The sequence below is a fragment of the Giraffa tippelskirchi genome, chromosome 2 (assembly GCF_054371585.1).
Source record: "Giraffa tippelskirchi isolate mGirTip1 chromosome 2, T2T-mGirTip1v1.2.pri, whole genome shotgun sequence".
Classification (NCBI taxonomy): Eukaryota; Metazoa; Chordata; class Mammalia; order Artiodactyla; family Giraffidae; genus Giraffa; species Giraffa tippelskirchi.
Window position 1 is genome coordinate 100,463,692 of NC_137276.1, and position 14,309 is coordinate 100,478,000.

The 14,309-nt window shown below is 42.2% G+C and overlaps 1 protein-coding gene across 1 annotated transcript in view; it reads right to left on the reverse strand.

The window, feature by feature from the left end:
- Positions 1 to 4,952: 4,952 nt before the first annotated feature.
- The window catches only part of SRPRB (SRP receptor subunit beta), a 48,007-nt gene continuing 38,650 nt past the window's right edge, over positions 4,953 to 14,309 (reverse strand). The window contains exon 7 of the mRNA XM_081569775.1: positions 4,953 to 7,342. Within this exon, the coding sequence (XP_081425901.1) occupies positions 7,129 to 7,342 (214 nt within the window). The 3' untranslated portion in view covers positions 4,953 to 7,128. The remainder of the gene's footprint in view (positions 7,343 to 14,309) is intronic.

The window sequence follows — 14,309 nt, forward strand, 5'->3', positions numbered from 1 at the left end:
TGGGTCTGTCAGGGCAGCCAGACCTCCAGCACAGAAGGGCTTTGGCTTCCACTGGGGGCAGGTGCCATCACTGTCCTCTTGCTTGTAGGTAGGATCTTGTCTCAGAGTTAAGGTTCAATAATGAAATGATCAGGTTCCCTTGAAGAGAATGTCATGAAATTCCTCAGCATTCCTGGTGAGAGTACCCCATTGTTGCTGGATCCAGGTGGGCTAGCACGAGGCAGAGAGGAGGGACCCTTTTAGGAAATGATCTCAGTTTAGCCAGTGGTTCAGTCTCTCTCTCCACACTTGACCTGGGTGTAGAGCAGGCTCATCTTCTGTAGCCCTTTTACTTTGAGGAATCTAAAAAAAAGAAAAAAGAAAAAAAAGCTCCTGTTTTGTGGACAACTGAAAAATCGAGCATATGGTGGGGAAAGTAGAAAGCATGTTTATGAATGTAGACGTGCCAGAGTGAAGGGGTGGTCTCAGCATCTCGAGTGCCAGAGCTGCAGGCATGTGGTCCAAGGTTAGCAAGCATGCTGACTCGGTCAGAGGCCTCCCTGCCGTCACTGTCACCACACTCTTCCTGTCAGCATCCTCAGTTGGTCTGGGATGGCCCAGGTCTGAGGAGCAATGGCCAGATCAGTTCGAGGGTTTCAGGCAGCAGAAACGAGGATTGGTATGGTGGTAGCTGAGAGTGCGGACACATATTGAGTGTGATGTTGTCGTTTTCCTGGTGGCAGCAGTGCTGGGAGTCCCTGCCCTCAAGTACCAGGTGTGACAATAATGGCACCGCTGGCTTCGGTGTCCTGCAGGCAGAGAAGCCTCATCTGTCCATGTGGCAGAAGGCAGGTGAGGGTGTCAGGATGTGAGAACAGGTAGCTGAGGGCTGTGAGGCATGTCTGAGCCACACGAGGGGCAGCCGAGCTGAAGTGTCTGGGCATCAGCCAGTGCGCACTAGTTTCCTAACTACCTCTCCCCCAAGAATGTGAGACATTGTCCCCTGGCTACCGCAGAGTGAGGCGGAAGGCTCACAACCCTTCCTGCAGGAAAACCAAGTCCGAGAAGGGTGACTTGCTTATGATTAACCCAGTAGACTGCAAGGAGTCAGAATCAAGGTGTTTTCACTCTTCATCTATCGCTGACATGTGTGTAACAAGTGTGCCTGTGCACTGGCACACAGGGCTCCAGGGCACGTGTGCTCCTCAGACCATCTCTGCTTTGGTTTGGACCTAAAAGTCTGTCCAGCGTATCTGAGTACATTTCAGGCTCCTCCGTTGCAAAGAAGGGCCAGCCCCCAAATCCACTCTGATTGTCACACCAGGGCACCATTTGGATTTTTTTGTTTGAAATAAACTATTCTAGTGATCCAAAACCTTGAGGTCTCAATGTGTAAACTCCCTGGACACCAGACACCACCCCCCACCCTGCCCCTGCTGATGCTCATGGTAGGGGTGTGGTTTATCCTTGCAGTGGGATTGGAAGCTTCCTTCTAGCGCGGAGCCTCCATAGGTTGACGGCCAGCGTGTATCACATGGTGTGTGTCACCTTCACTCCTCACCCAGCCCCATGGAAGAGACTGGCCATGAGGAGCCCAAAGGATGGCATTCCCAGCTCACTGGCTCAGCAGGCTTAAATGGCCACATTGACTTTACATAAAACTGTGTAAAATGTGGAAGACTCAGCATGTTGATCAAACAATAAACTGTCCTAATTCTCAACACAAAGCCTCTTGTTTAATGTTTCTAAGCGGTGTGGTCATATATTGGTGGAGGGGGTGTGGAAAAACAGATTTCTTTAAATGCATGCTCCATTAAGAAGACCTTCCTCATGTCTGGGTGGTGTGTTCACCATCCCAAACCCTTTGCTTTTCCCTCCTGCTCCTCACTGGGCTCTCAACTCAGAAGGGGAAAGGGCAGGGCACGCTGAACTTTTCTGTAATCTCCATTCTGCCCGAAGGCTGATGGAAAGGGAAACTGCAGGCAGAACCAAGACTCAGGGCTATGTGTTATCTCTTGTCATCCCTGCTCTCCACTCGAGATGGCTGAGGGTTAGGAAGGGTGGGAATAGGGGCTGGATCTCTATTCCCTTGACTTCTGGGAAGTATTTAAAGGCAAGAATTTAAGATGAACCATAATCACCTTTCAGATGACATGAAGTGACCTCGTACGCCCTCCAGCGTCACCTCACACCAATTACAGAACATCCCTGAGACAGCCCTTCAGGTCTCAGTCACCTCCAGGCTAAAAGGGGTCCTGAAGGCCAGGGGACCAACCCAAAGAGAACACAAAGGCCAAGATCAGGCCCACCACTGCCCTGGTCTGGGCATCCTGGGGCCACAGGGAAAGCCAAGTTCACCAGGTCTTCTTCGTCAACTTCACTATCTTTCTCCTTTAAAGGTTCTTAAAAGTTTCTGGAACACCCTCCAATCTGCCACCTCAAAGAAGCCATCTCTGATTAGGAGGGGTAGGCGATAAGATTGCCTGCCCACTGAGCCTAACTTTCCTGGGTGCCAAGTGTAAACTGTGAGGTGGAGGCAGTACCAGGCAAGTCAAGGGGCTGAGGCCTGAGAGCCCAAGTGCACATGCCTGTGTGCACCAGACCAAAGCCAGAGGAATGCTGTTCCAGACAGCTTTTCCCCAAGACCGGTATTCAGGGCAGTGTGACTACGGACAGGAAAGGGAGTGGTGGGTCGTCTCCATGAGCATCGTGCTTACACGCACAACATCCAGCAGGTGAAGGAAGCATGCTGGGGCTTCCCAGACGTGAGTGTGAAAACGGGAGTTGTGAATGTTCCACCTGCAGTGCCCTGCAAGCCATCAAGGTATGTTGCTTGAGGTGGTCTCCTCTATCACTGTAACTATGTTTTGGTCACACAGTGACCAAGGATGCAGAAAGGAGCTTTGATAATCCTATGATAACCCCCAATTTTTTTTTTTAAAAGCATATTTCAGTTGAAACAAAAAGATCTGAAGTCAAAAGAACACCAAGTGCCTCACACACAAGACCATGGGGGTGAGGTGGGGGTGGGGAACGTTGGGATCCCAGGAGGCACTGAGGCCATGCTGAGGCTGCATGGGTGGTGCAGCCAGACAAGGAAGGGCCACAGTGAGGATGGTACAGAGACAGCTGACCTTGGGGCATGCAGCATGGTGGGGCGGGGGGGTGTTTGCGGACAGAGGTGGGGGCAACCAAGATGGAGCCCACACAAATGAGAGGTGAAAGCAGGGGCTATTTCTTCACCTCAGAATGTGGCTGTATGTCCACAAAAGCAGGAAGTGTGCCACACTTAGAATTCCCAGATTTGGGCACACTGCTTGGCATTTTCCGAATGAATGTTAGCATTTTCCGAACGCCATACACGGCTCGTGTGAGTAGTCAACAGGTTAGGACTTCATAGTTGAAAAAGGAAGTGGAACTACTTTCCTGTGCAAAAGTCAGGTGAGGTAACCACCTTTCTTTAAGGACTCAAAGGGCTGAAATGGAAGCGGTAAACATTGTAACAACTGCTGCTAATACACCTTTAGGTGAGAATGGGCATAAACCAATTGAAGCCTTGATTTCATTCTAAATTCAAACCTTAAAAAAGGGAAAAAGCACAATATTCTGGCTGAAATGATCTCAAATTAACAGAACACAGCCAAGTGCCTTTTACACACAGCAGGACCACCGGAATCCCAGGGGCACGGAGACAGAGAGCATGGGGAAATCTAAGGGCAGACCCCAGGTACCCCCCCCCCCCAGCAACAGCAGTTATTGCTGATCAGAAACTAAACCCCAGCAAACAGTCAGGCACCTGGCAGGAGAGGGGCTACCAAGGCCCCCAAATGTGTGGAAAGAGTTGAAAGAACTGGAATGAACAGGCAGCCTCGGTCTGCAGGTGTGCTCTGTACCCAGTGGAGACTCCATTCTGGAAGTGGGTGGTGTTTACCAGGGCAGTCAGTGCATGGGGCTTATTCGTCACAGCTGCCTCCACAATGGCACTGCACTGCAATCTGCACCTCCCTACTTGCAGAGCACAGGTTCTTTCACATCAGGAGGCAATGGCCCGGGGAGCAGTCTCAGTGCCACATGCAGTGGCGCAGACACTGCCATGCTCCCATCTGTGACACACAGTCAGGCTGAGTCTGCTGGCCCTGTGACCTGACATCCCTCTTTCTGCTCTGGCCATACCTGGCTCCCAGCCCAAGAAGAAATGGGCCTACTTTAGCTGAATGGCTTCAGGGCCACAGGAAGACAATTTGACCTCCCATTGATAACCCAAGCTCCCAAGGAGGAGTCACCATGGCCCAGACCCACAACAATGGGATGACTGTGGCAGAGTTAGGAGGCAAAATGAGACTGCCCAGAAGGGACTATGTAACCTGCCTGCTTACTTCATCCTGAGAGTAAAACTAAACAGGGCCTGAGACTTCCCTTGCAGTCCAGTGGCTAAGACTCCGTCCGTGCTCCCAATGCAAGGGTCTCGGGTTTGATCCCTGATCATGGAATTAGATCCCACATGCTGCAACGAAGAGTTTGCATGCCACAACTAAGACCTGGCACAGTAAAATAAATAAATTAAAAAAAACTAACTAAACATGGCTTGTGGCCCAAAGAACGTAACAAAACACATTAAAGGTGTATGTGATACTCCAGGAGGCCAGGTCACCTGTAAGACTGCTCCCAGGAGTCCCAGGTGCTTGGTCATGTTACGCATGCAGATTCCTGAGACCACATGAGACCTACTGCTGAACTGAATGCTCAGAAGCGGGGTCCTCAGATGAGCTATTTAACAAGCATCACTTAATTCTGATGCATGCTAACATCTAAGAATCACTGTTTGAGATATAACTTTCCTTTTTCAAAAGATCATCTTTAGGTCTTGAATAAAATTCAACCTTGCTCCCCTTCTTCAGTCACTTGTTTTATGTATTTCTTCCTTTAATGAATTGAAACACTTTATCACCTCTGGAAAAAAACAACAAAACAGCTGACAGCACACGCATGCCCCTTAATGGAAGCATCAAGCCACTGATGTTTATTTAGGTGAGCACTGCCTTTGATTATGTGAACATGTCACATTTATCACATACCTTTTGAGTTTCTGGTTCATTCTTCTTACCCACTTCCTAAAACTACTTGGCTAATAAGGAAAGGGCAAGAAAGAGTCCAAAAGACAGTGAGACGTATCAGCAGTGTCACTTCTCAATAAGAACCCTGCCAGGGTTGGACTCTAATGGCATCTCTGTGTCAGCTTGGGTTTATTTCATGCTCCAGCAGTAAGCTGTATGATGCAGGGTGTGAGAGCAGGGAAAGGGAAAGGGCTCTGAGGCCCCTGTATTCTGAGCCAGAGTGACACACAGGAGTGGAAGACAGCAGGCAGAGGCATGGGCCATAGCACATGTATGTGGGGACCACACTAACTGGGATGTCACTGGCTCCATGCCATTCTCCGTTGCCTCTCCCTGACCCTCAAGGCAAGGTTAGGAGCCCCACTGCATACTCCTGGAGCAGCCTGCGCCTCCTCTTTTATGGCTCTTCCCTCACTGTGCTGGGGTTAGCCTTTCATCTATCCACAGCCACCCTTGTCTCCTTTTTAACCTTTAGTTGGCTTGTCTCGGAGTGTTTTAAATAGGGATTGAAGTTTCTATGTACGTTACAATCATTAGGCCCCGGAAACGAGGAGATAGGCCTGAATTCTAACACGTGCTCCTATCTGTATTCACTCTACCATTCTATGTAAATGCTTTGCGCTAGACAGGTTTTTTTGGGGGGGGCGGAGGGCTATGATGGATTTTTGTTGCTGCATGGGCTTCTCTCTAGTTGTGGCAAGCAGGATACTCCAGCTGCAGCGCGCAGGCTTCTCACTGTGGCGGTTTCTCTTGTTGTGGAGCACGGGCTCTAGGGCGTGTAGGCTTCAGCGGCTGCAGCTCCTGGGCTCTAGAGCACAGGCTTGATAGTTGCTCTGCAGCGTGTGCTATCTTCCCGGATTAGGGATCGAATCTGTGTCTCTTGCATTGGCAGGCGGATTCTTCACCACTGAGCCACCAGGGAAGCCCCATAGACAGGTTGTTTTATTTACCAAGAAATATATTAATCATTTCTCCTGCACTCAGTGCACAGAGTCTCCTGTACTCAGGCGTGTCTCCTGCATTGCAGGTGAATTCTTTATGGACTGAGCCACCAGGGAAGCCTATATATTAATCATTTCTAAAAAGCCATTTATAAAGCCATACATTTAAAAAGATAGCAAAGAACATCATTTTGAAATTGCTTAAAAAAAACCCATCAGTGAATGTGCACTTTAAAAATCTACAGAGAACTTTTTTCATTTTGTATTTGTTCCACAGCATTCATGCTATGAGTACAAAATAGGAGCTCATCAAACAGCACATGAAGATATAGCCCAGGAGCACTCACGCATCAGAAAAACATAACAGCTTCTAAATCTCCATATGTTCCCCAGTTGAGGGAAACCACTAGAATGGTCATTTCTAGTGTACATTTTAGTAGAATCTGGGGATTTAGCACTTACAGTTCCATTGTCTAGGAATTACTCCAAGAATTCATAACATTCTGAAACCTAAGTGTTACAAGGCTAGAGTGTGGACAAGTCACTGAGCTGATGAAGAACAGACCGCTGTCAGCACAGCCTTGGTGTTTTCAACCTGCCTTTACATGTACAGAGACCATGTTGTAATTGTACCAACAAATCTGAAGATTCATGTACTGCCTATGAACGTCAAGGGTAACTGGAAATCACCCAGATCCACACAAGACAGGTTTGTTTCCAGGATAAGGGGGCCAAAGCACAGAAGCAGAGGATAAGAAAACATTTTAGATGACACCATATTCTCACGATAATATCCTCTCTACGTGAGGTCCACTTGTTAGACCTCGACCTTACATCAAGCATATACTAAAGGGATCTTACATACACTTTAAAAAGGGAAGACACAAATCAAATAAAATGACTAGCTTGAAAGCAATAAGGGAGAACTGAACTTAAAAAAAAAATATTCCACACTGGTTTCAACAATAATTTGTTTCCAGAATAAGGAAAAGTTCCTAACTATATTTGAAATATTCCCTCCAGACTACCACATCCTTTTCCAAAACTGTCATTCACACATACACACAATCACATCTTGTGTTTGGATCTAGTCCTCAGGCGATTTTAGCCAGCCATTTCTCCAAGTCCTGGATGTCAGCAGAGCCAGCATCCCCTCTTCCACCCTTGGCACTGCACTCCAGGAACTCTACTTTGATGGGCAACTGTGAGAATTCAAATTCTTTGCCTTTCTTCCCCAGCTGAGCAGGGGCAGTGCTGGAACTGTCCAGTGTGCTCGGGGCAGCAGAACGGGTAACCCGTAGAGTATTGCTGTAAGACAAAAGGAAAATGAATCAGGAAGCAAAAAGACCTTAATTCTTATATAACAATCAAAGCCCTTTAGAAAATCACATTAATTCCTAAATATTTCAACACTCACTTAAATACTGAATCATAAAACTGTCAATTATGCTATTAGGATTATTAAATAATCCTTTGCTTTATAAGTTACAGGTCACTCTCTCAGACAGACAGGATAGCAGTCCAACCTAACATGGCCAGATGGTGGTGGTTTAGTTGCTAAGTCATGTCTGACTCTCTGTGACCCCATGGACTATAGCCCAACAGGCTCCTCTGTCCATGGGATTTCCCCAGCAAGACTAGTAGAGTGTATTGCTATTTCCTTCTCCTGGGGATCTTCCTGACCCATAAAACCAGTCTCCTGCATGGCAGGCAAATTCTTTACCAAGTGAGCCACCACGGAAGCCCACATGGCCAGATGACAGGGGGTCAGTAATGAACCAAGGTCACACCAACCTTCTTTCAGTACAATGCCCCCTTCTACTAGGATTTCCTACATGATGCTATTTTGAGATATATTTTTACATTACCTGCTGGTTTCAAAACCTTTAGTTTCTGAAAGTGAAGTGTGGGCAGGTAGATATTTATATTTATCTTGAGTCTACCTGGATACAGAGCTTAGAAATCTACAAACTGCAGGTTCTCATATTCAGTCCAATCTCTTTAGCTACCAACACCTTCCCAATTTAAGTCACTTAACTGCCACCTGCAGGCCTTAATAAGAAGTGCAAAAGCAAGGCTCACTGGGTCTATTTCTCTCCCCAGAAGCACAGGAACATGTGCTGACAAAATAAAGGATGACTTAATACTGTAAGATTTCATGAAAACTAGTGCAGAATCCATACAAAAAACTAAGCACCTTGTTCAGAAAGACACACATATGGGAAAAGTATTTTAAAAACAATTAATAGGAGGAAAAGCATTTGAGGGGGAGCACAAAGGGCCTTCTAAGCAAGGTGTTAGGTCCATGGGTCTTCATCTCGCTGATTCTTTAAACTCAATACATGTGTCACATATGCTCTTTTATATGTAAAATATTTTACAAGAAACTCAAAAGGAAAAAAACCAAACGTCATATACAGCTCTTTTCATTCAGAAAACTATGAAATGCTTCAAAGCTGATAAGGCCTAATTCTCACAAACAGAGGATTAAACTAAACTTAGACTCCTAATTTAACTGATATTAACCTTTATAACTTTTTAACATTTTATTTCACTGCCCTTATAATACAGCGTTTATTTCTGTATTGTTTTTCTATGGCTCTTTAGAATGAAAAGCAAATGAATCAAGGAAAACATGTTTTAAACATAAGAAGACTTGAACTATGCTGTTTAAAAAGAAATGGATACACATGAACTTACAAAACAGAGACTTACAGAGAACAATCTTATGGTTGCTGGGGGAAAGGACGGAGGGTAAGGGATAGTTAGGGAGTTTGGGATGGATGTACACATCACTGTATTTAAAATGGATAGCCAACAAGGACCTATTGTATAGCACATGGAACTCTGCTCAATGTTATGTGGCAATCTGGATGGGAAGAGAGTTTGAGGGAGAATGGATATATATATATATGTATGGCTGATTTCCTGTACTATTCACCTGAAACTATCACAACCTTGTTAGCTGGCTATATCCCAATACAAAATAAAAAAGTTAAAAAAAATAAAATGCTATACAATTTTCAAAAAATGGATATACAAATAATATTATTACTTTTCCCAAAAGATAATGCTCAACAATTGCAACAGAAATTTTAGAAAAACAAATCATCTAACTCCAGTTTTTTTAGCTTTAGCAGTCTCAAAAGAGTGAACATCAAGATAGGAGAATAGATGATGAACATGCGATTTCAGAAGGGATAGAAACCATTGAGTAACACCAGCAAGATAGCAGAATGGGAGTTTTCAGTACAAGTTCTCTCACAGAAACATCAATTTAAATAACCATCCACACAGAAGAATACTTTCATGAGAGCTAAGGAATCCAGGTCAGAGATTACAGCACATGGGTATAACACGGAAGTAAGAAAAGATGCACTGAAGAGGGCAGAGGGACAGTTTCAAATCACGATGTTACTGCTCCTGCAAGCCTGCACAGTGTAGCATGGAGATGTATGATTTACACAGGAGAAGGAGAGTGTTAATGAGCACCCACTGTGTCATGGAACCCAGCACCAGGCAAGTTCCAGTCGACACAGGCACCTGTCCAGCCAAGACAGGTTCAGTTTCCAGGCTAGCTTCCATGGACCCAGGCAGCAGGCCCACCTACCCACAAGCCCAACCTGCCCAAGAAATCCGGTAGCAAGCCCATCCAGATCTCTGGCTGGACAGACTAGAGAAGTACTTTCTGTGACAAAGCTAGTCTATAAAGACTAGAAGGGGTGATTATTTTTTCAAATGTGCAGCACCAAAGTAAGGACATAAGGCTCATAAGTAATCAGGGAAACAAGACAACACTAAAGGAACATGATAAAGCACCAATAACTGGCCCTAAAGAAATGGAGATCTACAAACTGCCTGACATATAATTCAAAATAATCATCTGAAAGTCCTGTAAGCTATAAAAGAACATAGACAACTCAACAAGATGAGGGAAAGAATAAACAAAAAAATCAAAAGCCAACGAAGATATAGAAATAATGAAAAACAAAAATTCTAGAGGTAAAGAACACAATGACTGGATGTGAAAAACTCAGAGAGCTTCAACAGCAGACTCAACCAAGCAGAACAAAAAAATCAGAGAGCTTGAACAAAGGTAATTTGAAATTACTCTGTAAGAAAACCAAAAAGAAATTGTAAGAAAAGAAAGAAGAAAGTCTTGTGGGACATCATAAAAGGAACCAATGTATGCATTATGGGGCTCTCAGAAACAGCAGATAAAGACAAAGAATCAGAAAGCTTATTAAAAAAAAAAAATGACAGCAAATCCCCAAATATGGGGAGAGAAATGAACATCCAGATCCACTAAGCTGCTAAAACCCAAATAGATTAAACATAAAGAGAGCTTTAATGAAACACATTATAATCAAATTGACAAAAGTCAAAGACAGAAATTGCTCAAAGCATTAAGAGAAAAGTCAATTGTCACAAACAAGGCAATCTCCATAAGACTAAAAGTGGATCTCACAGCAGAAACCTTGCAGGTCAGTGGAGAGTAGGATGATATTTTCAAAATGCTTGGGGGAAAAAAAACAGCAATCCAATAGTACTATACCCAGAAAAGCTGTCCTTCAGCTATGAAAGATGGATAAAAGCTTCCCTAAACATACAAAAGCTGCAGGAGTTCATCACCACTAGTCCTACCTCATAACAAATGCAAAGAGAGTGAATCTTCAAGGTGAAGTAGCTATGACTATAAGAACTTACTAATGGATACACAATATAAAAAGATGTAAATTGTGACATAAGCAACATAAAATGTGGGGGAAAGAGAAGTTAATATTTAGAATTTTTGTATACAGTCCAAGTTGTTATTAGCTTAAAACAGTCAGTATTATGTTTTATATAAGCTCATTACAGTCACAAAGAAAATATCTGTAGTAAACACACAAAATAAGGAGAAAAACTCACAGCATAATAACACAAAAGAAATCATATTACAAAGGAAGAAAGGAAGAAAGAGATAAAGGAACTACGAAACAGTCAGAAAACAATCAAAAAATAGAATAAGTTCTTACCTGTCAATAATTACTTTAAAACTAAATGGTTTAAATCCCCCAATTAAAATACAGAGTGGATAAATGGATAAAAAACTGAGACTGAAAGATATGCTACCTCCAAGAGATGAACTCTCAAAGGGACAGAAAAATATATTCTACACAAATGATAAACAAAAGAGAGTAGGGCTGAATACATATATATCAACAAAATTGACTAAGTCAAAATTGTCATGAGAGACAAGGTTATTACCTAATAAATAAATAAAATCATCAAAAGAATCAAATGTTTATGTATATATACACACACATATATATACATGCATTTAATATCAGACAACCTAACTATATAAATATCAGCAGAACTGAAGAGAAAAATAGACAGCAATACAATAATAGAAGGTTACTTCAATACTTTCAACAATCATCTAAGACAGAAAGTCAATAAGTAAACAGCATATTTGAACAATACTATAGACCAACTATACGAACAGACATACAGAACACTACTTCTAAAAACTGCAGAATACATTAGTTTAAAGTATACATGGAATATTCTCCAGGATAGTGCATATGTTAGGCCACAAAATAAGTCTTAAGAAAAATTTAAGACTGAAATCATATCAAGTATCTTTTCTCATCACAGTGATGTATGAAAACAGACATCAATAACGGAAGGGAAACTGGGAAATTCACAAATATGTAGAGATTAAACAACACACTTCTGAACAACAAGTAAACCAAAAAAGAATCAAAAAGCAAAATTTAAAAATTTTAACACAAAAATGGAAACCCAATATATGAAAAGTCACAGGATGAAGCAAAAGGCATTCTAAGAGGGAATTTTATAGCAATAAACATCTACACTAAGGAAAAAGCTCTCAGGTACAGGTAAACAACCTAACTTCGTATCTCAAGAAACTAGAAAAAGAACAAGTTGAGCCAAAAATTAGCAGAAGAAAATAAAATATAAACATCAGAGCAGATATAAATGAAACAGACTAGAAAAACAGAAAATATCAATGAAATTAAGAGTCAGTTTTTTGAAAGATAACCAAAATTGACAAACCTTGAGCTAGAATAATGAAGAAAAAGATGACTAAAATAAATAAAATCAGAAATAAGACACTGTAACTGATACCACAGAAATATAAAGGATTATAAGTGATGACTATGAACAAATTGAATAATCAATCAAAGAAATGGGTAAATTCCTAGAAACACACAACCTACTAAGATTAAATCACGAATAAATAGAAAATCTGAAGAAACCAATAGAGGAAGAGGACTGAATCAGCAATAAAAAACCTCCCAACAAAGAAAAGCCCAGGACCACACGGCTTCACTGGTGAATTCTACCAAACATTTAAAGAAAAATCAATACCAATTCTTCTCAAACTCTTCCTTAACAAGAGTTAAGGAAGTGTTAACACTTGCAAACTCATTTTACAAAAACAGCATTACCCTGATATCAAAGCCAGACAAGGATATTAACTACAAGTAATGAAAATTACAGGAGACTATCCCTGTGAACATAGGTGCAAAAATCCTCAACAAAATATTAGCAAACCAAATTCAACAGTATATTAAAAGGATCATACATCATAATCAAGTGGGATTTGCCCAAGATACAAAGACGGCTCAACATTTGTAAATAAATGATATACACCACATTAACAGGCTGAAGGATAAAAATCTTATAATTATCTCAATAGATGCAGAAAAAGCATGTGATAAAATTCGACATCCTTTCATGATAAAAACTCAACAGTTATAGAAAGTATATACCTCAAAATAAAAATGCCATATATGACAAGTCCACAGATAACATCAAACTCAGTGGTGAGAAGCTAAAAGCTTTTCCTCTAAAACTAGGAACAAAATAAGGATGCCTACTCTTGCCACTTCTGTTCAACACAGTACTGGAAGTCCTAGACAGAGCAATTAGGCAAAAAAGAAAGAAAAGCCATCAAAATCAGAAAGGAAGAAGCAAAATTATCTCTGACTTCAGCTGACGTGATCTTAAATATAGAAAACCCTAAAGACTCCACCAAAAAACAGAACTAATAAACTCAGTAAAATTGCAGGATACAAAAATCAACATCCAAAACCAGTGCTGTTTCAATGCACTACCAATGAACTATCAGAAAAAGAAATTAAGAAAACAAGTCCATTTATGATAGCATCAAAAACAATAAAATACTTAGGCATAACAAAAAGCAGGTCAAAGAGCTGTACACTGAAAACTGTAAAACAATGATGAAAGAAACTGAAGACACAGATAAACGGAAAGAAATCCCTTGTTCATTTACATTGTTAAAATGTCCATCTATAGATTCAATAACCTCTGGGAGTTGGTGATGGACAGGGAAGCCTGGTGTGCTGCAGTACATGGGGTCACAAAGAGGTAGACACGGCTAAGCAACTGAACTGATAGATTCAATGGAATCTCAATCAATATTGCAATGGAATTTTCCACAGAAATAGAAGAAACAATGATAGAATTCATATGGGACCACAAAAGAACTATAATGCTCAAAGTAATCAAGTAAAAACAATAAATCTGGAGGCATCACACTTCCAGATTTCAAATTATATTGCAAACCTATAGTAATCAAAGCAACATGGTACTTTAAAAAGACATACAGAACAATGGAATAGACAGCCCAGGACATACCCACACATATACAGTCAACTAATCTTCAACAAAGATGAAAAGAGTATATAATGGGAAAAGGACAGTCTCTGAAATAAACAGCACTGGGAAAACTGGATCAGTTCAGTTAGTTCAGTCGCTCAGTTGTGTCCGACTCTTTGCGACCCCATGAATCGCAGCACGCCAGGCCTCCCTGTCCATCACCAACTCCTGGAGTTTACCCAAACTCATGTCCATCGAATTGGTGATGCCATCCAGCCATCTCATCCTGTGTTGTCCCCTTCTCCTCCTGTCCCTAATCCTTCCCAGCATCAGGGTCTTTTCCAATGAGTCAACTTGTCACATCAGGTGGCCGAAGTATTGGAGTTTCAGCTTCAACATCAGTCCTTCCAATGAATACCCAGGACTGATCTCCTTTAGGATGAACTGGTTGGATCTCCTTGCAGTCCAAGGCACTCTCAAGAGTCTTCTCCAACACCACAGTTCAAAAGCATCAATTCTGCGCTCAGCTTTCTTCACTGTCCAACTCTCACATCCATACATGACTACTGGAAAAACCATAGCCATGACTAGATGGACCTTTGTTGGCAAAGTAATGTCTCTGCTTTTTAATATGCTATCT